The sequence below is a fragment of the Capsicum annuum genome, chromosome 1 (genome assembly GCF_002878395.1).
Source record: "Capsicum annuum cultivar UCD-10X-F1 chromosome 1, UCD10Xv1.1, whole genome shotgun sequence".
NCBI classification, from domain to species: Eukaryota; Viridiplantae; Streptophyta; class Magnoliopsida; order Solanales; family Solanaceae; genus Capsicum; species Capsicum annuum.
This window is the reverse complement of record NC_061111.1, coordinates 254742298-254764740: the sequence shown is the minus strand read 5'-3', so window position 1 is coordinate 254764740 and position 22443 is coordinate 254742298. Positions and strand designations below refer to the sequence as shown.

The 22443-nt window shown below is 34.6% G+C and overlaps 3 protein-coding genes across 4 annotated transcripts; 1 reads left to right on the top strand and 2 right to left on the bottom strand.

Moving 5' to 3' along the window:
* Positions 1–20: 20 nt before the first annotated feature.
* LOC107856071 lies at positions 21–6906 on the bottom strand. Its single transcript, XM_016701064.2, has 7 exons — positions 6742–6906; positions 5952–6317; positions 4818–4952; positions 4695–4737; positions 648–716; positions 454–568; positions 21–341 (listed from the first exon to the last, which is right to left on the bottom strand). The coding sequence occupies exons 2-7, from the start codon at positions 6248–6250 to the stop codon at positions 211–213; spliced, it is 792 nt and encodes a 263-aa protein (XP_016556550.2). The 5' UTR covers positions 6251–6317; positions 6742–6906; the 3' UTR covers positions 21–210.
* Positions 6907–8083: 1177 nt separating this feature from the next.
* LOC107855656 lies at positions 8084–13598 on the top strand. Of its 2 annotated transcripts, none has more exons than XM_016700676.2 (8): positions 8084–8417; positions 8941–8993; positions 9514–9573; positions 9710–9787; positions 11803–11932; positions 12192–12244; positions 12963–13151; positions 13249–13598. In XM_016700676.2, the coding sequence occupies exons 1-8, from the start codon at positions 8147–8149 to the stop codon at positions 13393–13395; spliced, it is 981 nt and encodes a 326-aa protein (XP_016556162.2). In that variant the 5' UTR covers positions 8084–8146; the 3' UTR covers positions 13396–13598. The 2 variants fall into 2 exon arrangements, with proteins under 2 accessions (XP_016556162.2, XP_047258439.1); XM_047402483.1 differs by having other exon boundaries at positions 8091–8417; positions 13229–13598.
* Positions 13599–14173: 575 nt separating this feature from the next.
* On the bottom strand, positions 14174–17851 carry LOC107855657 (probable aquaporin NIP5-1). The gene is made up of 4 exons (XM_016700677.2): positions 17030–17851; positions 15593–16012; positions 15012–15073; positions 14174–14659 (listed from the first exon to the last, which is right to left on the bottom strand). The coding sequence occupies exons 1-4, from the start codon at positions 17240–17242 to the stop codon at positions 14461–14463; spliced, it is 894 nt and encodes a 297-aa protein (XP_016556163.1). The 5' UTR covers positions 17243–17851; the 3' UTR covers positions 14174–14460.
* Between the last annotated feature and the right edge of the window lie 4592 nt (positions 17852–22443).

The window sequence follows — 22443 nt, the reverse complement described above, 5'->3', positions numbered from 1 at the left end:
CAAAGCTGCAAAACAGGATGACAAACTGAACACTAACGAAATAAATACAATGGGTAAAAGTAAGTTCATTTGGGAATTGTCGTTTAAGTATATTGGCTCCAACAAATCTTTCGAGTAGCTAGCAGGCTGGATAAATTTCAATGTTTGAGGGTGTTATGAACAGATTCCAGTGTAGTTTGCATCGGTTATCCAATTCCAAGTATCTTTCACCTATAACGTAGGATGGAATCCAAGACTGACGTTTGCTTCTACCCGGTGCACTACTCTCCTCATACTCCAATCATGGCAGAACTCAAGGGCAAGCCGAAGAGCTGTTCCGAGTCCCAGCACAACTATTACCCCTGCGAATTGCTTCTTGCTTTCAACATGTGAAGGAACACTTTAACAGTATCTAGTGTCCAAGTTTTGACGACAAATTATTGATGACAAGTTGAAAAGAACAAGGGCGTGTACCGATTATGATGTTTACGGGAAGTGCAGAAACTCCGAGCGTGATGGATATTAACACATCCAGAAACAGACCACCAATGAGGATACAAAATGCTACCCAAAGTGGATTAAGACAACCCTGTACAAACCGACTGATTTAGAAGTAATACAGAAGACATCGAATCCAAAGCAGGTTGGGAAAGTGTAATGTTCCTTACTCTATCCTGCTCCTGGGAAATATTCGTCCCCCTAAAAGAAGGATCGACTCTCCAAATCCAGTAACTTGTCTGCCATCCATAAAATGATGCAATCAAAACAGAATTAAAAGAGTATCTATCACAATAATTTGTAGCTGACTAATCTTTGAGCTTACATCTTTTTCTGTGTCATATATACTTGTATAAAAGAAGAAGATTTTGTTTCATAGAATAATAAATGTCATAAGTGTTCCACCAGATCTCTAGTTGAATTTGAACTTGGCTCAGAAATTGTTTAATCAAATACTTGGAACAAGGGACTATCTAAATAACACACCAGTTAAATTTTATTTTCTGATGTAGTAGAATGATGTGGAACTTGGGCCAAGTGTTGTCAAAAAGCGAGGCTCAAAACATGTTAAGCACTTTGCCTCGCTTAGTATGCGCTTCAGGCTCATCATCAAGGATCTAAGGCATAGTTTTCCTTGCCAATGAGCCTCTCTAGAGAGACAACACTAAACAATTGATATTTCATTTTACTGTGATTTTTTTTTTTTCGACTTCTTTGTTCATATATTTGTCATTCATGTTTATAATTACAAGTTTTAGACCAACATATATTTTGTATTTTGTGGTTTTCGCTTAAAGCCCCTAACAGACCTTAAGATTTTTTTGCTACACTGATTGGGCCTAACCCAAAAGTGTCAAAATCAGAAAAACAGTCAAAAAAAATTCTCTCTAGAAACATAAGTTCTCCGTACAGTTTCGAACATTGGTCCTTAATGGTCAGGGTGAACCTCAATTCCGAAGAAAATACAGGAAAAGGAACCTACGCAACAGCTATTAACCCCTCTACGAGTAAAATCCGGCTAATCTTTGACATGCCCAAGAATCAGTGGTGCATCAGCTGTGATATTCAAGGCCAAAGATTTCTTTTAGAATCATGCCCGAAGAATGTCGACTAACAATCATGGGCCAATTCTCAAAATCTAGGCCCCAAATTGAAAGACTTGGATCAAAATTCAAAGAACTCTTCTCGATTTAGGGTCTGCTAAAATTGGAGTCTTCGATAACTACAACCTGTTTCTTTATTTTACCAATGAAGATGATTTCAATATGGCGTGGTTCAAAAGAATGATCGAAATCAACAGATCGCAAATGTGGTCTCCCGATTTCAAACACAATAAAGATATACCTATAGCTCGGTATGCCCTTTCACCTCCACACAAGTCATGTAAAACAAATTGTTAGCAATGCGGGCATTCCCCTAGCTCTAGACGCTGCTACATTTGGTTCGACTAGGATAAGCATGACAAAGGTTCGGGTGGAGGTTGATTGACTTACGAATCTGCTAGACTATGTTTATGTTGGCCTGGAACATGAATCCCCATTAAAAGGTTATTATCAGAAAATCAAGTATGAAAGTATACCAAAGTTTCTTGTAAGAAGTTATCCATAAAACATTAAATTGTAGAGTGTTGGAAAAGATTAGAGACAGAGATTGTAATGATGCTGGAGCAAAGTGAAGATAAAGGAGGCAAGATTGAGCAGATTTCTGAGGCATCGAACAAGAATAAAAATGGGGATGGACAGAAGCTTGAGGCTGAGATCACAAAAGATGTGGCTATGGAAAAGAAAAGGAAAATTCAAAAGGCCGTGACGGCTAGGCAGATCATCATCAGCAACATACCAAGTGTAGTCCCACAAAGTGGGATCTGGGGAAGGTAGAGTGTCCGCAGACCTGACCTCTACCTTAGAGGTAGATCGGCAGTACTAAAACAACAAAATAGTAGCCGAACTATACTACAACAAATACTATAATCAACCTACACAAAACAATAGATAATACCAGAAATCGACGAAGAAGAAATAAGAGTAATGCTAAGACTACTAGAATGGACAGCAAGTCAATTGACTCCAATCTATTAGTGTGGACACACCCCTACCTACTAGTATGGACACACACCTACCTACTACCTTCTATCCTAATCTGTATACTCCATACCTTCCTATCTACGGCCATGTCCACGGTTAGCTGCAACAGAACATCTCCTGTCTAATCACCTCTCTCCAATACTTCTTGCTAGGCAAAACACCAACGAGAAGAAAAGACCAGAAAAAAGAAGGTGCCTACGAAGAAAATAAATGTTGTTTTCCAGCCAGCTATAATTCATATAAGAAACAACTCTAGAACTGCTATACTAGAAGCTAAATATTCCTAATCTAAGGGTAAGGACGACACACAGCAGATCCAAATGACATTAATGCAGTTAACATCTCTGCTGATCATATCAAGGTTATGGATGGGGCAGAACTGAGCAGTCATGTTGGTGAAGTCAATGCCAGAACTGATAAGGTAAGGACACAACAGAGCAAATGAAAGATGACTAACAAAGAGGATAGAATCACAAGAAGATCAGGAAGCAATTCTAGGCATGAGATCATGGAAAGTCTGATAATAGTGAGGATGCCATAAAGAACACTTATACGAAGGCACTGGTCAACAGCACAATGTTCAGGATGATTTCAATACTATTATCTCTCTACCGGTCTTGCTTCAGAACAGAAAAATCAAGAACCAATACAGTTGGTTGGGGACTTTAGGTGCGATCAAACTACTGAAAAGTCTATTGAGCAATATGAGGATATGTGTGAAGCTAAATTACCTGATGACAGTATATAAGACAGCTTCATGCACAATGAGGAGACCAAATCACTGGAATCCAGAATTGATTTTTCTAAAGAAGAAGCAGATCATATCTCTGGACCAAGACAGGGAGGTACTCAACGCATATAATTAAAGAGCAAACGTTCATTCCCATTATTTCAGGGCTTGAACTAAAGACACCTAGTCGAGAAAAGAGAAATTTTCTTCATCTAAACACAAACTTCGTTTTTTTTCTTGGAACATCCAAATGGATGACACCTTACTGCTTTCCTCGCAGATACTTCAGTTCACGTTCCAGCAGACACTTGAATATCCACCGCTCATTCCTGTGACAACCTAGCTTAGGATACGAGCCCCACATCGGCAGGTCTTACACCCTAGTAACACATTTTAAAGCCATGTGGGCCTAAGCCCAAAGCGGACAATATCACTAGCGGGCTGAGCAGTTATAGATAATATTAGAGTCACTCCTATGTCAGCCTTCTTGATGTTGATCAGAGTTCAACTGAGTTTAGGCAAATCCCGAGAAGGCGGGGCAAACCTCAACGAGGACGCAGAGTCCATGAGAATGGGTGTATAGCACAGGAAAAGAATCCAACACAGGAGGGATGCTAGGCTTATAAGTAAGCAGGCCACCATAGTGACGCGTTTTAAAGCCGCGTGGGTTTAGACCCAAAGCAGCCAATATAACTTGCTGGCTGGGCAGTTACAGTTCCAATCTTAGTTGAGGTGAGTCGTCTGCCTAATCCGTGGAAGCTGCCAGTTATCCTTTATTTTGTTGAGTTATACTTGTAGGGCTTAAAACCAGCATCTTATGTTTCCAAATTTCATTTAGATGCTTCGTGACTAGACTGGCAGGATTTGGGATTTCCGTTGCTTAGATATTTTGTTGTTTTGTGCTTACTACGTTGTGAGTATGGATGTGGATATAGATTATGTTGGACATTGATTCGTTGATCATAGGGATTTTGGGGATGCCCCTGTTATAGGGAAACTTTGCCAAATTTTTTACTAAATTCGGGCATAGTTGTGTTTAATCAGTAGTATCTAAATGATTATTGAATTATGTTCAATTAAGACGTATTTCGGTTCGGTTGGCGGGTAGAAGTCCGCTTAGTGCCAATTATGGCCCCCAGGATTTGGATCGTGACAATTCTCCATTCACTCCTACTTAATCAACCACAAAAACATCCAACGGAGGTAGGTGTATTAAAATGGTCAAGTTCAAAAACCTATGAGCTGAAAGGCCAGAAGCAGATCATGCTTTAAAAAAAGTCAGTCTAGCTACAAGGCTGAAGCACCCAGCAACAACTTTAAACAGAGAGCGAAAAGCATGCGTTACTAATTTTTAAAGTGATCCAATGTCAACCATTGCTATCCAAACAGAGGTAGCTACTTACAGGTGCATGAGGCTCTGGCGATGCCACATTTGCAGCTACTTGCCTGCATAAAATGGCTAACCTAAATCAATATACTGTCTTATAGGGAAAAACACGATTAAAATGCACTAAGTCACCACTTACTGGCATATTTCACATTTATTTGAACCTCTAGTACTAAACCATGTTTCTATGCATGTCCGATGTGCTTTTGCCAATCCACCGCGACACTGGCATCCAAGATCGATCAACTCTTCCTCCTTTTCCTCTTGACATACTCTGCAAGAACATAACAGAAAAAAAATCTCAAAGAATTTCTACACTGGAGAGAGCCTCATTCCTTATACTTCAGAAAGCTGTTTGAGAGACTTTCCAGTGTGAGTACCTAAAGAACTTCACAGATTGATATTCCGGATATGGAAATCGAAATTAAAAAATAAAAAAGGATTGAAACTCTCAATATTAAATGAAAAAAAGAGGTCCTTTTTCTGGAGAAAGTTCTGAATGATTACCTACTAGAAAACCATAGAGTAGCACAAATATAAAAAAGACACTACCTTAAAAGGTTCTTCTCTTCGGCAACTCGCATAATTTAATCAACCAGGCTTTGCTAGCATGTTCTAGTTCAGTTATGGACATCAATTTAATTCTTTTTCTTATAAAGAAAGTGGGAACTGATTCAAATATAAATCCTGTGAGCGTTCTGATCTCACATATTTTGATGTTTCCTTTTCAAATTTTAATCCCTTGTTAGTTGTGTGTCGTACTCTACCATTTAACTGCACAAAAACTGATGTATAATGAGCACTACCACTACTTGGATCATGATTATAAAAACACATCAATTTCACAGCAGCTCATGATGCAGAGCTAAATCCTAGCGATAACAAATGGTCTGAGTGTCATAATGGGAAAGGTACGGGAACTTCTTTTATGGTTAGTATATCCAAATAATAGAACACAAAAGTTCACGCGATAATGATCATAAGCAACTTGGGGCATGATTACAGAAATAGATGTTTTTACAACAGCTCTGGAACAAATAGCTAAATCATGGTAAAACAAGAGATCTTCCAAGAAGGTCCGTCTCACCAAGCAAGACAACTTCTTTTCGGGTTATTCAATTCAGATGTGGCTACAATGCAAACGTTGAGCATAAAGAGGACTAAATAAGGATCAAAAAGTTTGAAAAACATAACTTTACACGGTGCTTATGAGAAATCAGTAAAGAAATATATCAAAAGTCATAATCTTTATGCAAGTAGAAGAGCTAGAAACCTGCATTGTTCCTGAAGACTATGATTCCTGGATAAGTAAGGCTTCTTAGGAGACTCTACACTTGCTATTTTCTCAACGGTGGAAATATCCTCGACGGGGTCAGTGGTCAGTGTGTCAGCCTGGGAATTGAATGATTCGTCTGCAGAAACCACTATCGTGAGTACAGATTGATCCACTCTCTCGATAACTAAGTCATGATCGCTGGCCTCCACAGTCTGCTTTTCAATATCAGACGAATGATGATCAGAGTGGCCACCGAGAACGGTACTATCCTGCCGGCCTACACCGACATCTTGCATTGGTAACAAATATAATCGACCAATCCAACACGTTGCTATCCTTGTGCAACCCTTCTTGACATTCCTCCTATACAAAACAAGTTCAGACTCAATTATGTTTTCACTATTACCCTCTACCAAGTAACAAATACTCACTAGATAAATCTGAATCAAGAAAGCAATTCGACATTTACGAGCACAATGAATTCTTCTTTAAATAAAAAGGTAGTACATTTACCAGCACATTTACATATACACACACACATCAATATCTAGCCGTAAGTGGCGGAGCCAAGATTTTCATTAAAGAGTTTGAATTAAAGACAGAAGCCATGAACCACCTAATTAAGTAAAAAAGAACAGATTTTTTTTTTTTAGCAGAATCTAAAACAAGTGGCAAAATTATCATGTTTCAATCCCTCAATTAATCATATATCAAGATTTCATTTTTCTGCAAAATTAATAAATAAATAAACAAATAAATTTTAATTAAATTGATTTTGGGCAGATACCTGAAAGGGGGCCGAACGGGCGAGTGAGTAAAACGGCAGCGATGAGTATTGATTCAATGGAAACTAGCTAGTTGTGGAGCTGACGCACCTACAATATTTCTACACTACACATAATAATAATAAATATAATAATATTCACTTTACTTTTTTAAAAAAAAAATGGTTGGTTTCTCAATTAAAAACTAAATAGTAGGGCTGAGTATTTATTATAAATAAAAAAGTTATAACATAAACTAAAATCGAAAAAGGACCTTTTACTATTGATAAATATGACTTGTAAGAAGTACTCCCTCCGTTTCGAAATAAGTGAATTATTGAGGTATTTATTAGTGTTCCAAAATAAGTAAATTATTGAATTTTTTTTTTAAATTTATCCTTATGATTTGACAACCAATTAACTTGTGAAAGAGTATTATCAAGCCAATTATTTTTTTATTAAAAATAAAAAAGTTGTGTTAAATTTATGATTTTAATATTTTTTTTAATCTGTGTGTCAAAATTTAACAATTCATTTATTACGAACCGAAGGGAGTACAACAAAATGTATTCTTTAATGAAGTTAGAATTTTCTAATTTGTAATTTATGGCAATATTTGTCAATGTAATAATTTAATTAGTATCTTATTATATTATTTATTTGCATAACATTTATACTTATTAATACCATAAATATAATAGTTTATAAGATCAACTACCTAGGAAGACGTTTTGAAAAGATCAAAAAGAAATAATTAAAATCTATACTTTTACACTAGTAAATAAGAGTAAATGTTTCATGTAATTATTCTGAAATTCCATTTGACAATAAATATAAAAATAAAAATATATATGTAACGAAAAATGATTAATTACTTCTTTCAATTCAATTTATATGACTTCATTGGAAATATATATGAGGTCAAGCTAATTAAATTTAAACGTAATATTTTTAATTAGGTATACATTTTCAAAATTTATACAAAAAACAAAGGTATAAATTACCATCTTAAATATTTTTAAGACAAAAAAATCTTGAAAACATTTATAAGTATAAAGAAAGGGAATAAGGCAAAATATATACTTTGGATTAAAAGGGACAAACAAGTTTCTCGACGTCTTTCAAGTTTTTAAAATTAGGTCGAAGGGATAAATTTTTTTTTTGATTTTTTTTTCAAGTTTTTTTTGTTCCAATAATAACTTATCCCAGTTGTCGAATAACTTGGAGAAGTTATTCAACAATTGTGCGAAGTTGTTAAGACAACTAATGCAGTTGTTCAAGGACTTAATTTTTTTAACTTAATAAGGTTGCGGGGCCCATTTTTATATATATATATTTTAATTGAAGTCTTGGGGGGACTATGGATTCATTTTTATGAAAATATATAGTAATATTATTATTCTCTTATCCGCAAAGTGACATATAGAGATGATGAACAGGATTGGTATATGCGGGGCACAATTTGCTTCTCTTCCTCCTATTATTGGCAATGAAAATGAAAATTCCCTCTTTTCAATTTGGCATTGGAGAAGAAGAAGAGAGCCTCATTTTCATTTTCGAACAACAAGGAAGGCAAATTTGTCAACACTGAGCTGCTCAGTAGCAGATTTCAAAGTGCTTACTTCTGTCAAAACTTATTATAATGACATTGTAATCCTTGATACTTCAGATTCACGAGTCCTCCTTCTCGACTCTTCCAGTATGTTCTCCTTCTGTTCCTCTTATTGCTTGTTACGTTTGCTTTTACTTGTCATTGTGTAGCTTCTCGAGGGACAATCTGCATGAACTTTTACCAACATTTTAAGATGTATATTTTCATTGTATTAATATGAGAAGAATTGCAATTTATTGTATTTTTTACTTACGGTTCATACAAGTAGACCTGGAAAAGTGAAATAGTGACAAGTAAAAGTGAACAGAGGGAGTGTTTGACTACTTCTCATTGAGCTGAGTTTCTATTAGAAACAACTTCACGTACTACACTGGATAGGTTGTTGTTGTTGTTACGAATCATTCTACTTCTCCTTGAGCCGAAGGGGAAGTGCTGTTGCTTTTTATGTTAGCTCTAGTGAATTTGATGCTTTAAGGTTCTCTCTGCCTTTCCATACAAATGCCAAATGATCTCATTGAAAAAATAATGAAATGAAGGACTGCTATAGACATCTTGTCAATTCGATTACTTCTTTGTTCTGAAGATTTTATGCTTTATTTTGCTGGGACAGATAATGTGCATAGCATTCTTCATAAGGGAAAAAAGTGGACTGATGCATATTGGGTATGTCATCGGTTTCTTTTTTCTTTTACCTTTTAACTATTTTCTTCTTATTAATATCTATAGTCTTCTCATAATTTTCTGATTCTCGCATTATTGAGATCATAATGCATCCTGAGCATTTTTCTATGGATTCAGCAACATTTAATATTTGTTCAAGTACTAAATGCATCGTAAACAATTATACTGAACACTTTTCTGAGTCACAAAAATTGGCATCTGCGTAAGAGAGATTTAGATGTTAGATGGCATTGTGGAAGAAATCAAAAATCTGAATTTCGTGTAGTGCACAGCATTCTTGCAAAAATTCAGGACATGACACGACAAAGACGAATCTAAGGTACACCTTAGATATCTTTAACTGTCTAATTTAGTAAATCCAGCGTGGGCAGACAACTATTCACGGAATTGAACTTTTCTGTTGTATGGTTTAAGGTTATTGATTGTGAGAATTAACCGTACACGGCATATGTAGTGCATTGGATCTCCTAATGTGGTACAATTTCTTCTGTTTGATTACCAGGATGAGTTTGCCACCTTGCCGGCTATTGTTCCAAAGGGTCCCCTCGCAATCTTTGGCTTGGTAATTTAGGTTCTTTTAATGATTTTTGACAAACTATCATTAATAAAATTATTTTTTTAAACAAATTCAATTTTGAAATCTTACTCTCTTTATGTGGGATTAAACTGATGTGCAACTACTTCCTTCTAATTTTCAGGGGGGCGCAACTGCTGCACATTTGATGCTTGAACTATGGCCTTCTTTGCATCTCGTTGGCTGGGAGATAGATGAAATTGTAGTAACCTCTCATTGTCATTTCTTAACTTTAATCCTTTCAACAGCGTATTTATATTTTGATATTTCTGCAATTTTTCTCTGGTATATTTTGAACTTTGATGCATCATAACTAATAAAGCAAAATATAAATCTAGATGAGTTATATAGTATGGTGCTTGCTTCTGTTTTTTGCTTCCAACAAGAGTAATGAGTCATTCCAACTGATCCAAAAAAGAAAAAAAAAACAGTACTGAGTCATTCCACAACTTCCCGGAGTCTTAAATTATTGCATATTATTTTGTTAAGGAAGCACCTCCATTGCATCGGTTATATCATTGTCAAAACCATGTGAAGCAGAGAGGAAGGTGGTCTGAAGCCTGACTTCTTGCTATTTTTATATGAATAAGTACCCTTTCCTTTACATTAACATGCGTCCTATAGAGCCTCCAGAAAGAAAAATAGCTTTATAGTGCAAAACTTACACAAAGCAGTCAATCTAGTGTGGATATATGGGCATAGTCGTACCGGTAGCTCCAATCCAAAAGAGTAGAATGATGTTGTAGTTTAGGCATCTACAAGAATTCTAAGCATGTTAGGGAGATCTTCTTCTTCTTTTTGGAAAAAAACTATGTGCATACTCCTTACAACAAGCTTAGCCAACGAGACTTATTCAATCTCCTTGTTGCAGTCAGTAAAGGGCACTGCATAGAGTCTGTGACTTGGCAACTGGCTAATTATGATGCAAATTAGATAATAATTTAAAATGCAGTAAGTGAACATCAAACGAAGGAAGACTAAAGGCCTTAGCTTCTGCAACATTAATATTTCCAAAATGAAAAATAGGAAGCATAAACAAGAATCGTAATTGCTTAAGAAGGCATTTGAACTTTGGCAGGATTAAGAGAAACATAGCTATAAATTTTGAAATTCAATATGAAAGGAGTTGATTTTGTTCTCTAACTTATGCGGAAGTTATATAGTGATGTTAGTGACTGAAAGTTGCATGATATTCCGAAGTTGATTGTCATATAAATGACATAGACCTTTAGTGATATGTGTTATACATCTCTGACGAGGATATTGTACCTAGAACCTCCTCTAATTTAGCAAGAAAGATATGTGTGATGCTTTTAAAACCTCAATGAAAGCTTTTTGTGCATTGTTATCCTCTTCAAGCTAGAGTCCATAGTCGATAATGCACATGCTTTATTGATTTGGTGCCTGGTGTAAAGAGCCTCTAAGCGAGTGGAGCACCAGGCCTATTTGGCACCTACTTTGAGGATTTAAGCACTCCTCAAGCAAGTCTTTAGCAATATTCGTTGTAACTTTCATGTATTTTATGTTTTTGAGTTCTTGGCTGAGGCTAGGCTACTAACCTGTGCTAATGCAGAAAACATACCGATGCCAAAAGAAATTGTACAAGTTATGAAAACTTATAAGTCATGGATGAAAAGAAGAAGAGATAAAACTCTATTGAAATTTGTTGGTTAACGACACATTAGAAAGACCTTTATACATTTAGTAACGTGTAACAAGAAAGCTCTCTAATTCGTGGGATTCCTAATAATTATTATATTGTCATTTAGAGTAGTTTACTTTATATTCTCAATGACTTTTGACTTTCAATGCCCCTTAAAACCGAGATGGTGAAGCAACTTGAGTTCACATTTTTTAAGATAAGAAATGTTGAAAACAGAATTGTAAACAATCATCGAAATAGTACCATTAGAATAATGAGCAATTACCAGAAAGAAAAGTGGTGCTGGAATCCTTTTGTAACTATTCTCTTTACTATCAATAATTACATTATCATTCAGAATATTTTACACAGTACTCTTGATGATATTTTTAGTTCGGAATTTTGTGTTTTGGATGTTGGTCCACTAGCATGGAGTCCACGAAGTTAATAGCGTTGCCGAAAGGGGGTTTAATAATGTCATGTGGCACATAAAACTAAATTATTCAAGTCATTTTCCAATTCAGCATATTTGTTATGTGAAAATGAGTTATTATATGGCTTTCTCATTATTCCAGTTGATTGAAAAAGCAAGAGAATATCTTGGACTCTCTGATCTGGAGAAGCATACTGAAGGTGGAGGCGTGTTGGAAGTTCATATTGGAGATGTACTTTCTCCATCTGTTGCCATTCCTGGAGGTTATGCAGGTATATCACTGCCTTATTTAGTCGACCTAGTAATTGCTTTATGATGGAAGGGAAGTTTATCCTCCAACAAATGATTGTTCTTGCAGCTGAAGCATTTCAAATAACTTTCTTTCCAGGGCGCCCATTCCCTGATTTACCATAATTTCTAACTTGTTTTGCCATGCATCATAAATGAGCATTTGGAAATTTTGATATTGAAATGTTCCAGGAGTGAATTTTATCTGAAGTTTACTTATATTCTTCAAAATGATAATTTCAGGTATAATAGTTGATTTGTTTTCTGATGGAAAGGTTTTGCCACAACTGCAAGCGGTATGCTCCAGTGCACAATTTTGATAGTCATGCATTTGTTGTGACTTTATTCTTACAATACTATGCTTATCTATCTTTTCATCAAACTATGTAGTTGATAATAATACTTCTGAATAATTACATGTGGATTTTCTTTTTGGCTACTAATAGAGTTGATGCTTGAATCAAGCCATTTTAGGCACCCTATCTATTCAAGTCTAGTTCACTCTTACCTTATCCATTCATCTGACATTGGAATATATGTTAATTTCTTCACACAACTTCCCACGGGACTTTTCGATTTTAACAAGTATATATAGCGATTTCTTTCTCTACTCTCTCTATCTCCTTGTGTTTGATGTTGTGATGTACAAGTTGAATGTGTTCTTATGTTTAGATTTCATTAGATAGATTCTTAAAACAAGAGCTAAAGTCCAGTTCAAAAAAATAACAGCTAAAGGTATGAAACTCTGGCAGATTGGTTAAAGATGTTAGTTACTGTTAACATTTATAAGTCTATAATAAGCTTTATTTTTTGGAATGACATTTTCTTTTTTTGGCAACAAATGTGAAGTGAAATGGGAAGGAGTAATTTCAATCTTCCTACAAGTTGTAAGATTCCCCAATTTGGTACTTGTTGAATATATGTTGGAAGATTGTTCCTCTATGGTGATATACTCTAGTTCCTTGGTGGTAGATTTCCAGGATCTAATGCATTTGTATCGGCTTTCCCTGACAGGTTACAACTTGGTTGGAGATGAATAAGATGTTGATGCCCAGTGGTCGGCTCATGGTTAATTGTGGTGCTGCTACTAAAGATTTGTCTAATACTTCTTCTGAAATGATGCAACCAGAAATTTTCGAAAGGGATGATCCTTTGGAACTAAACACAACTATCAATGCATTATGCAAGGCATTTCCTGAGCAAGTAGGGTACTTGCATTCCATTTTCTCCTTTTGAATGTCGCTCTGCATTTTGCTGGCTTTACCTGCTGTACGTAAAAGTTTATTATCTGAAATGGCAGGTAAGTTGGAAAAAGCTGCCAAAGAGAGCAGGAGAAAATTATCTTGCGCTGACAGGACCATTACCAGATTTGGATGTGTGGTCTGCTCGTGTCCCAGATCAATTAAGCTCTAGAGTCAAAGAATGGAGAAGTTGCACAACTTCGTGAATGTGACAGTGGGACTTGGCTAAGCCGTAAATTTCCACATGCCAAACCATGCAGAGAAGGTAATTTGTGTCGACAGAAAAAGGTCCTTTGCAAATCCAGCCCCTCCCCCAAATTTTCAGCTAGATTACAATAGTCCTGGAGGTGGGTTGTTCACAGATATACTAAGTCTTCCTGTTAATGAGTTCTTCCTTTCCAGGTCTTAATTTTCGCGCAATTGATTGTTTTATCATAAGGAAAATAGGGGTATGTAACCTTCATAGATTGACCCTCAGGTAACCATCAGGCACCACCTAGTCACCCTTTATCCATCTGATGGTGGCTTGTCTCTATCTTGATTAGCAGTAACTTCCAATCTCTTCAGCTCTCCTGATGCATATTAAACGTGATGAATATCACCGCAGAGTCTGAACTCTGCGTAAGTGAGGATACTACTTTGGGTTGTTACTATGCCATCACTAATCAGGGAAAAACGTGATGGTTTAAAACAAATCGGCATGCTGTATTAAACAAAATTTCAGGTTAGATGATTTTGTTTATTTATTTCAGTAATATAAGATGATAGTTGTTGAAGCGTGTGATTATCTCATCTAAAAGTTTAAGTTATTAGAGAAAGTATACTCTTATTTACTAAATGAAATCACTCTTGAGTTGGATTGGATCGCGTAAGTGGAGTGCATATTATTTGCTATGACTGCGCGATCTTGGAGAAAGGAAAGTAACCTACAGGAATCAGTCGTAAGGAGGATAAAAGGATTAAGAGGTTCTGGTGGGACGACTGTTAATAAGAATTGGATGCTTGTACGTTTTGTGACTAGATAAACAAGTAGCAGCGTATGAAGTTTCATATTACAGACACATAATTCAAATGTAGCATAGTTCACACAGCAAATCACAACCAAATTTTTGCCTCTTCCTTTAAGTCATCCACACAAAGTGAATGAGAAGAGCGTCAAAATGCAAATGTAAATTGTTTTCGATGGTGAGACTGGAAGTCAAATTCGTCCACCTTTATTTTCAAGCACACGATAGTATTATAAGTTGGAACAACACCCTTGCTTCAGCAGGCTAGCGGCGGAAGCTCCTAACTTGGCGTGGTGTCTCAGTAGTGTCATCTCCGCGAAGTTTGACAAGCGTATAAACAGCTGCCCCTGCAAGAGCCCCCAGAGTTGGAGCCACTAGGTATATCCACAATGACTTGTAGTTTCCTGCTGCAATGGCTGGCCCCAAAGTTCGTACTGGATTCATGGAACCACCACTTGACGGCCTGCTTATCCAAACATGTTAAAAAGAATTACTGGATCTGCTTAGGCAAAGACTAAGTTAGAAACCTAGCTGAAAATTCCTTTTGTAACAGTACTTGGCGTCAAAATATCATAATTCGAAGGGTGGTATTAATTTGGCTCTCTATTGTTCTTTATGGTTGGTTCTTCGTGACATTGTTTGTAGAATAAGTGAAGGAAGTTTCTTCAAGTGGCTGAGATATGGTAATGCCCGGAGGTTCATTTGGTAGGTAACCCCTGGACTAGTACTAACACTATAATAGTTCAGGGAGGAATAGATTTAGTAGAGATACATTTTCGCAACCTGTATAATTAGGTATTGCGATATCTACTTACCCAGCCACTAGAATATTGAGCATGACTGTAGCTCCAACTGCTATGCCTGCCAACTCTCCCACCTGTTGAAAGAACTAGAAATTAGCACTATGTATTTATTGGACATAAAGTATAAAAACAAAAAATGCATGTCGCCTTCCCAAATGTAGAAGGAAGTAATTCTGCATCTGTCTGTCCTGAAAAAGATGGATCTACTTTATTCGTATTACCAATAGTATTTGTGAATGTCTAAATTGAACTCAAGAAGGGGAGCCTTGGAGTAACTGGTAAAGTTGCCTCCATGTGACTAGGAGGTCACAGGTTCAAGTCTTGGAAACAGCCTCTGGCAGAAATGCAAGGTAAGGCTGCGTACGATACACCCTTGTGGTGGGGCCCTTCCCCGAACACCGCGCATAGCGGTAGCTTAGTGCACCGAGCTGCCCTTTTTTTTTAAATTGAACTCAAAGGAGGTAAAAGATGAATCAATATCAATGATAAGATAAATTTTACATGTACAAGGTAAATTATAACCAAATTAATATATGGTCTAGATTAATATTAGTATTCTAATATAAGGGTGAAAAAGATAAGTTGGTCCATACCGCGCGAGTGTCAGTTGCAACAGCAGTGACAACGAAAAGGAGATTGAATGTGATGAGGAATTCAAGAGCAAAAGCCTGGCCGGTGTTAACCGAAGGAACAGTAACGCCGCCAGACATGAAAGGATGGAAGACACCTTTAAGTGCAAATGAAGCACAAACAGATGCTGAAACCTGTGCTGCAACATAGGCTGGCACTTGAACCCAAGGGAAGTGACGAAGTGCTGCAAATGCGATGGTGAGTGACGGATTAAGATGAGCTCCAGAAATATGGCCCGTTGACAGAATCACGATCATAACAGCCAGCCCTGCACAAGCTGCATTCCCGATTAGAGATTCAACTCCGTTGTACTTTTGGTTCACAATTGGTCCGGCTGTTGCAGCAAATATAAGGATAAATGTCCCAACGAATTCTGCTCCCAGCTGTATCCATCACGCAGACGTTTTTGTACTTTAGAGTATGATAAAGTAGTTCTTTTACATGAAAAATACTAAGTAGTAATGAAGGAGTTCTCTGCCAGAACTTGCAAGTTGAACTACTAAAATAATGGTCAGCATCAGTTTGTAACCCCTAATTTGTCTGACTAAAACTTGATTATTGGAGACAAGTACTCTAATTGGACAAAGAACCAAGTAAAAGAATTCATTATAATCAGTCATCTTAAAAAGAAATGCAAAAGTATTGAGGAAATGTAGCACTCCCCCTCCGTCCATCTTTACCTATCCAGGAACCCTCAGTTCAATAACAGTTGTCCGCTATTTATTTGACATACAAATTAAGAAATAATAAAGAATAAAAGTAATTTTACCATCATCCTTGGAATATAATCAAGTTATCGCTGTGACAAAATGCACTGACTAACACCAAGTGCAAAATAGCAAAAATAAATAAATTATCCATTGATTTTCCAAAATAGACAAATATAGTTGGACATATATTTTTAGTATAGCAGATAAATTTTGTTGGACAAAGTGAGTATATTATAAATAGTAAAAAATGACAACTCGGACATCTATTTTTAGGATAATAGATCAGTTTTATTGGATGAAGTGAATATATTATAAATAGTAAAAAATGGCAACTGGTACATTAAAGCTATGGGCAGGATCCGGGGCTAGGAGCCTACTATAAGAGTGTATTGTAGTAAGTCTTACCTTGCATTTCTGCGAGAGACTGTTTTTAAAGTTTGAACCCGTGATCTCGTGGTACTGCATTTCTCCCATAGCCTATTTTTAAAGCTTGAACCCGTGACCTCATGATCACATGACAATAACTTTACCGATTAATCTAATACTCCCCTTCAATATATTGTAAATAGTATGTCTAAAATATTTAGTATTTAGTTTGAACAATTAATATAATAAATTATGTGCATCAAGTTAATAGTAGTAGACAAGTAATACCAGGAAAGAGAGTGCATGTGGGGAGTAGTAGTGTACCTTGCGGGTGAGAGAGACATCAGGTGCGGGGAAGTCAGTAAGACAAGTATGTGGAGTTCCCCATGTTGGTGCATCCAAAGGCAAACACTTGCATCTAGGCATTGACTTTCTATCATATGATCCCATTGAATCCACTCTTTGTGATGATGAGAATAATGGAGTTGGTGTACCTGGTGTTGCTGGTGCTGACATTCCATTTTCTAATTCAGCCATTCAGATCAATATCCTATATTTTTTTTTTGGTTTTTTTTGAGAAAAAAAAAAAAGAAGAAGAAGAAGCTAGGTTTGTTTCGATAGAGAGAGGTATTACATGTTTTTTTCGGTTTTTTTAAATGTTTGGCTACACGATATTCAGTATAAAAGCCAGATCGATATAAGATAAATCAGAATCTGATAGAAGACATAAATAGCAAATGAAAATAAAAGTTTTTTTTTTTTTTTTGTTTTTTTGGAAGGGAAGGATTGGAGAGAGATTGATGTAAGTTACATGCTTGAGAGGTTTTTTATAATTGTGTGATTAAGGAAGAGTACTAGAAGTAAAGTTATCCAGCTTTAACTATGGACTTATAAGATGATGGTGATCTGAACTCGTAGTAGAGTACATATAACAAGAGGCAGCAAGCTTATAAGAAGAATAGCAAAACTCAAAGATTGTTTAACAAAATAGGAAGGATGAAGAAGAAAGAGAAGGGACAGTACTTTGGCTATATTTTGGCATTGTCTATGTAATCCATAGCATATTATATAGTGCTTAGATATAATAATTAAAGTAAAAGAGGGCCGACAACTCAGAGAGGGAGAGAGAGAGAGAGAAAGTCAATGGCCACAATGCTAAACTGACAGGGCGCTGTGACAAGCAATACTTTCTCCAAACACCTAACCACTATACACGCTCGTGAATTTTCTGCATTTTGTAATTCAAGGACAACAACAAATCCGGTATATATATTCCCACATAATAGAATTGGAGGAGGATAAAATGACACCAACGGAGTTACAATTGTCATTGGGAGTTTATCCAAACTTTCTTCGACGAAAAAATATACTATATATACATGATTAAAATTATTTTTTATGTATATATAGTAAATATCGAATCCTCTTCGATTAGTTCGTACATTCACTTGTGAATTCTTTGTTAAAAATTCTGGCTCCGTCTCTCTTTATTGGCAATTATTCAATGAGAAGGTTAAATAGTATGCTTGATTGATTGTTTCTTTTGTCCAACAATATTTTGGCAGTATTAAAAATAGATGTTCAACAGTAATTGTTCAGTTTAAAAATTAGATGGATAATTTATTTATTTTCTATTTATTATACGCTTGTTATTGAATATTATTTTATCACTCAATTTATTCTTCAAGATATTAAATTAATTATATTAAAAGAATAATATTTTAAAATTAATTTTTTTATTTATTATTTTTTAATTTATATGTCAAGTAGAACAACTATTGTTGTCGGATGAAAAGAAAGTATGTACATTTTTCCTGAATTTGCGGGTGCCACTACATATAGATGAGGGATCAGGCTCCTCTCCATTTTCTTTCTTCCATTTTTCTCAAGTCCTCATTTTGATTAATGATACATGACATAATTAAATTAAATGGTTAAGATTTAATTTGTTCTAAATTAAACCTCTAACTATGGTTAGTATAATATATCAATTAAAAATAAGTTGTTTTTATCTCTTTCATTTTCTTAATATTTCCTTCCTATTATTTCTCTCAACTTCCTTTTATTCCCTCCAAATTTATCAATTATAAATTTGGCAACACCTAAAATTATGGATGCAGAAAACTATTTCATATTTTTACCAGGAAAATAAATTTTCATAAAAAATCCGCAGAAAGTTGAGAGAAATACGAAATAGTTTTAAAATATAATCATGAGCAAAAGAGTTGGAGGACTGAAAAATATTTTCTCGAAGTCCTTTCATGTCTCCCTTTTTATTGTCGTAATATGAAAATAGTATATGTTTTGAGATGACATTAAAAATAGAGTTGTTATATTAACTACTAAAGCTGTTATAAGAGAAAGTTGAGAGAAATATGAAATAATTTTAAAATATGATATTCTGCCTCAATCTAGCAAAAATAGGATAAAATGAAGATAGTCTTATTCTCTGTTTTTTCTCATTTTTTGTTCTTTCTGTGGATTTTTTATGAAAATTTATTTTCGTGGTAAAAATATGAAATAGTTTTCTGCATCCATAATCTTAGGTGTTGTCAAATTTATAATTGAAAATTTGGAGAGAATAAGAGGAAGTTGAGAGAAATAATAGGAAGGGAATATTGAGAAAATGAAAGAGATAAAAATAACTTATTTTTAATTGATATATTATACTAATTATAATTAAAGATTTAGTTTAAAATAAATTAAATTTTAACCATTTAATTTAAATATACCATGTGTCATTAATCAAAATGGGAACTTGAGGAAAATGGAAAGTAGCCAAATCCATGAATGAGCTGGTGTATAAATACAAACTGTCACGAATTACTGGGTGCCTGTGACGCACTGAAGTCCTGTATTTTAGCAATTCCACCTTCAACCAATAATGCAATAAACTATTTAGAAACTAAATGCAAAGGAAAGTTGAACCCACCTAGCAGTAGAAAGAGGAAAATTAAATTATAATAGTAATATAAAGGTTAGGGAGAATCAAGTTCAAAGTATGTAAAACTATACAAAGAACTTGGAGCTATTATACCCAATGCTTCTATTATTATTGCTGACTTACAAGCACCTTCAATGAAACAACTCGTTAGAACATAAAAGCACGATTTTTTATATTTTATTTTATTTTACTATTAATGGATTTAATCGTGCGCAATTTTATAACTTTACAAATGTTATGCATGAAATAGTTAGGGGTCGTTTGAAATTTATTCAATTTTAATTTTAAAAAGTTATTAAAATCTAATTTGGCTCAGGCAAAAAATGAAAATAAAAATAATTGAGCTCTATACGTGACATATGTAGCTTCGAATGAACCTTTTCTTTTAAACATGGCTCAAGTTGTTAAAGCATATGATAAAATACTTAATAATCTAGAATACTTAGGATATTGGAAAACGTAATGGAGTTATTTTATCAGTCCCAATAATTAACTAAGCATTTAATAAATAAGTTTTTCTCCCAATAACTTTAAAATAGTCCGGGAATTGTCTGATTAAAAACCAATAATAGGGGCCTACGAGATAGTTTTATCTATACCACCAAATTAGAGAAAGTGAAAGTCTTGAAATTTCTACATGTGAGAATTTTGTAAATATGCTGACCATGATATTATCAAAAAGACAAAGTTCGATTTATGCAACTTGTGTCTAAATTTTGTAAGAAATTAATATATATCCTTGTAATATGAGCATTTTATGACAAACTTATATTATTTGATGTTTAGTCTTAGGTTTTACAAAAATTCTTTGAAAAATAATTAATTAAAATTAAGAGTAAAACACAAGAATGAAAATGTTTTAAAAAATATATTATTCATATATTAAATAAGTAAAAATAAATAAAGAGATTATATTTTACTACTTGGTAATTAATTCCTCGTGAAGCTATCGTGGGATACGAGCAATATTGTTAGCTATTTAGGATCCCAATATAATGCTATGTCCATATATAAATACCTTGTCAATTACAAAGGTTAAGCTCCACGTACCATGCACTTTTTTAATTTGCTTTGAAATGAAAGTATATATATATATATATACTTTAATTAATGTAAATACTTCTACTTTACATCATTCTCCCACTAACTCTAACAGAGAATACTTGGCCTCCAATTAAGTTGAGTCATGGAGATGTGCTAAATTAACTATGCTAAAGGTGTATTACCAGTAATTTATTATTAAATCTTTAAAGGAAAGAACAATAACTTGTCCCATGTGCACTTCCTGTCTTCCTCCATCGCACATGCACTTTTATACAAAATAAATTAGATAGGAAACATAAAAAAACTTATACATGTATACATATATTTATGTTCATGTTGTAATTTTTGTTTAGTTTAAAAGTTAAATACCAATTTTACATACTGTTTAGCTAATTCGTGGGGTATCTTTTTTTCTCCACCCCTACTTTTTCTTTTTCCTTTCTGTTACTACGTACATGTGTAGAACAAGACAACAGGGAACAGTGGCGGACCCAGATTTAAAGTATTGTGGGTGCTTAAAAAATTTAAAAATTGGGAAATAAAATTACCTCAACAAGGTTTGAACTCGAAACGTCCCCTCAATGGAGGATCAACTTAAATGTCAATACACCCAACCAACTTTTATTTTAGTGGGTGCTTTTATATGTTTTATACCTATTTTTATATATTTTATATGTAATTATACCTATTTCGCGTCGAGTATACTGAGTGCCAGAGCACCCCGAAAATATACTTAGGTCCGCCCCTGACAAGGAAGAGAAATAATTGTTTGGGAGGAGAAGAATTGCAAAAGGGAGGAAAATTATTGAAAGGAAGAGGAAGAATGTGGAAGAAATAAAGATGAATAACGATTATTACCCCCAAAAAAGAGGATGATGAATGATTATTACCAAAAAAAGAGGAAAAAATATTATGGCCAAATTTTCTTTTATTTTTAAAAATGAGGAAGAATGATTGCATAAGGGCCTAATTTGAGATGTGGGTGTGAGTGGGTGGTTGACTATCTAGTGGAAATTGGCGGTTGTAATTAAAAGAAAAAGAACAGAAGAAACAAACAAAGTGGAAGAAAAGAGAAAAAAAAAAACTAGCTATGTTACTATTTCGTAATTAACATTAACCAAAATGATGTTTTAAAGGGAGGGTGGAGATTGTTAAAGTTCAAAATTTCAAAGAAGAACGTAACAGGCTATAAAATTTAGCTACACTTTAGTCTTAATTCAATTTATGTGATAATGTCCTGCAAATTGTGGTTTGAGCATCAGATAGAAACATTATTGATAAGTTCTCATTTTCAATCATCAATCATGCATCATACTGGACAAAAACTAGTGGGACCTATTGTTGAATAAATATATAATAATGTGTTAACAATAATTATAGGTTGACCCCTGGCCCTGGAAATTGAATTGATGTTACTCTTCCATACCACTCATGAATTGCCAGTCTAACACTTGGATGTTTGTATTGTATTGTACTGTGCTGTATCGTACCTCTTCAACATCCTCTTATAACATAACTTGAAAACTGTTCTTTTATCATAAGATCACATGATTACAAAGATTAAGCTCAATATGCATATGTGCTACTCTTTATATATGGGGTAAATATTAGTTATCACATACATAAATGATGTATGTAGAGAGATTATTATCATTATATTGAATCAATTTATTGGATAATTTGGAATTGTTAAAATTACTGAAATTGTTAGTAGGTGTTATCTTGAAGAGTGTAATGTATTGAGTTTTTT